General features: G+C 38.8%; 1 protein-coding gene across 1 annotated transcript in view; it reads left to right on the top strand.

Moving 5' to 3' along the window:
• The window catches only part of PDCD2L (programmed cell death 2 like), a 7,951-nt gene extending 5,655 nt beyond the window's left edge, over window positions 1-2,296 (top strand). Inside the window, exons 6-7 of the mRNA XM_009282871.1 lie at window positions 1,454-1,602; window positions 2,145-2,296. Coding sequence (XP_009281146.1) covers window positions 1,454-1,602; window positions 2,145-2,275 — 280 coding nt within the window. The 3' untranslated portion in view covers window positions 2,276-2,296. The remainder of the gene's footprint in view (window positions 1-1,453; window positions 1,603-2,144) is intronic.
• Window positions 2,297-3,017: the final 721 nt, after the last annotated feature.

Genomic DNA, 3,017 nt, shown 5'->3' with positions numbered 1-3,017 from the left:
CATGGTGGTGTTGGGTTGACGGTTGGACTCGATGATCTTAGAGGTCTTTTCCAACCTCAGTGATTCTATGATTCTATGACCCAGGCTGTCTTTGAAGACTCGCTGAAATCCAGGCATAGAGATTTTCAAGAAACAGTTTTGAGGTGGAAGTATAATACACAGTGGTATGCTGTTGCGATAGATTTCCAAGGCTATCTGCTCTTCTGAAATTTTGTAACCTTATTGTGATTGCTTATGTCTCAGTCCTTGAGATGTTACTGAAGTAAGAAATTACTCGTTTTAAAGCCTGAGTTGTTCTACAGCTTACTGTGCTTATCCCTCAGGACCCCATAGGCTTCAGTTCTTGTAAATCTGTTGCTTTTTGTAGAACAAAAGCAGATTTCACCTCAGAGCAGCTACTTTCCCGAAAGAGGAGTTAATTCTGAATGAAAGTATAACAAAGAGTTCAAATCATAAAATATTCATAGTACCAGATAATAGACATGGTTTTCATGGATCATACCAAGTGTTAGTTTTTAACTTCTTTGTTCCAGAGAGTCCAGTGCAGCCTATCTGGTCAAGCTGTCTCAGTGTGAGAGACAGGACCTTTGTTTATCAAGTTTCCAGAACCAGGTGGAACTAACTGGTACCTTTTTGATGAGGAGGTAAAGTCTGAGGGGCTGCTTACACAGTTAAGAAACATTAGAAACGTCAATTAATTGTCAAAGATTATACAGAAAATGTACTAATGCAGAGTGCAAGTAACACTTTCAGACAACTTTTTTTCACTGGGTCTATCACTTTGCAGTATTATGCTCTGAATTTTCCATTCTTCTAAAACATCACCTCTGGTGATCCCTATGACTATCACTAATTATAATCTTTATGTAGCCCTCCCTTTCCCCTTCATGGGTGTTGCGATATGCCTGTTAGACCCCATTTCTCCTGGGCTGCCAGATCTCCATTGAGTTTTCAGCACAGCACAGAATCCCCCGCTTGGCATTCAGCGGAAACCGTCTTCGATCTTCGTTTCCTGTTAGTTGTGGAGCTCTTATAAATAAAACATCAGCTCTGTGGCATAACTACAGTGGTTTTGAGACCTATTCTATGTTGAATATCTTTAACTGCCACTGGTTAGGATTCCATTTTTCAGGGAAGTGTAGTTTGCTTAATTAAATGAGTCAGGTACAGCATATTGTGGAGGTGTCAATTCAAAGCATTTGTCTCCTTTAAATCCAGCTCTTTCCTTAAGTCTTCCCAAGTGTTGACCTTCCAAGTACTTCCCTCTCCATCTTTATTCTTTGTTTAATGACTCATCTGAAGCTTAGGCAACGGTTCTGGCTCATAACAATGTTTTTTACTTAAAGCAAGTTCAGAGGTTTCAGAGAATCCTCAACACTGTTGCCAACGTGTAAGTTTTCATATGAAATACAGATACAAAAAAAATAACTACTTCTTTCCTTTCTTCTCTTAGATACTCTTGGGGTGGCCAGCCTTTATTCATAACATGTCCTCCAGCCAACATTAACAAAGGTATTCCAGCCTGCGGTAACTGTGGAAGCAACAGAATATTTGAATTTCAGCTCATGCCAGCGCTGGTCAGCATGCTCCAGAGTGATTCAGGTGTTGACCTTTGACTTAGCTGAATGAATACTAGAAACAGTCACCTTCTTGGTAAAGTTTAGTGGGCTGCAATTTGGATTGTTTCTCACTAACCACACGCAGTGATGTGCTTAACTACAGTGATCGTCTTACATAGAATCTACTCTGTTTCCATTACAGATTTCACTAAGCAAAAGATATAATTCTGGTTTATGGAGACTCTATGATTGCAACTTCATTTGCTCACTAGTGAACTTTAATAACAGCAATATAGATAATTCCATGACCTTGGGAGTAATTTGTCTTTATTGCCTCGTAAATGCGGCCTTGGAAAATAATAAATATTGTCAGATAAGGTTGCAGACACTTAAGACGTTCTTTGAAAATTCTGAGTCAGCTTCCTTTAAAATCTTTAAAATTAGAAAATGCTATGTGCATAGGACACTGAATATGAAAAATATTTTCTGAATTGGCAAAGATTGAAGTATACCAATAAGCAATAGCCCCTGATGATGTCATTTTTCATACCTTCACATTACATACCTTTATTGCTTTGTTTTTAGATCTGTCAGTGGAATTTGGAACTGTTATAGTTTACACATGTGAGAGAAGCTGTTGGCCAACAGATCATCAAACCCCTCTTGAAGAATTTGTTTTTGTACAAGAAGACCCAGATCAGAGATTATTTAAATAAATTGTATTTCTCCGCGTAGATGGAAAGTCTGTTGGGTTTGGTTTTTTTTTTTACAACAGGTGAAAGTGTGTAATTATGCAACAGAATTTTCCTCAGATGTGGTGAAAAATGAAATTCATTTGATGACATTGTGCTTGTTTCCAAGAATAACTGATTGAAGTATGTATTAGCATGCCTCTAAAATGCGGTGACAGAAAACTTGCATACTTCGGTTACACGTGGAAATTTAAGTGTAGAGATTGTTTCATGATTCTAGTTACACTTAACATTTGGGGAGGGAAGTAAAGGAGAAAGGTTGTCTTATTGCAGTTAGTTATACTGTTAGCATTCATCAGCCAAACAGGGTCCAGTTTTTAGAAACTGTTAGCAGTGAAGAACTTGATGTAAGCTTGATTTTTAAAAAACAGATCTGCTTTGTTTTAACCACAGATTGGAAATTCAGTGGGCAGTGGCTGAAAGGGCCTTGCTGTCACTACCGTCTTCCTATGATGGACCTTTTCTGTATGTTTTTCCAACGAAGGATAAGTTACATTTGCATGGCTAAATGAGCTCTGGCGGTCACATTGCTTTGGATGGGGAAAAGGTGGAGGTTTTTGTTGGGGCTTTTGTTCTCGCAGGTACAGAATGATGGGGTAGGTACAGCACCTGCCTCGTTACCGCAGTCTAGTGCTCGCAGGCTAATTGTGCTGCTTTAGTTAAAACAGTCTGAATTCTTCTGTGGAGTTCCCTGTTGGTTTAGGCT

This window comes from Aptenodytes forsteri, unplaced genomic scaffold (genome assembly GCF_000699145.1).
Source record: "Aptenodytes forsteri isolate BGI_AS27 unplaced genomic scaffold, ASM69914v1 Scaffold70, whole genome shotgun sequence".
In the NCBI taxonomy this organism is placed as follows: domain Eukaryota; kingdom Metazoa; phylum Chordata; class Aves; order Sphenisciformes; family Spheniscidae; genus Aptenodytes; species Aptenodytes forsteri.
Note: the sequence above shows the minus strand (reverse complement) of the source record. Positions and strands in the feature narration are given on the sequence as shown.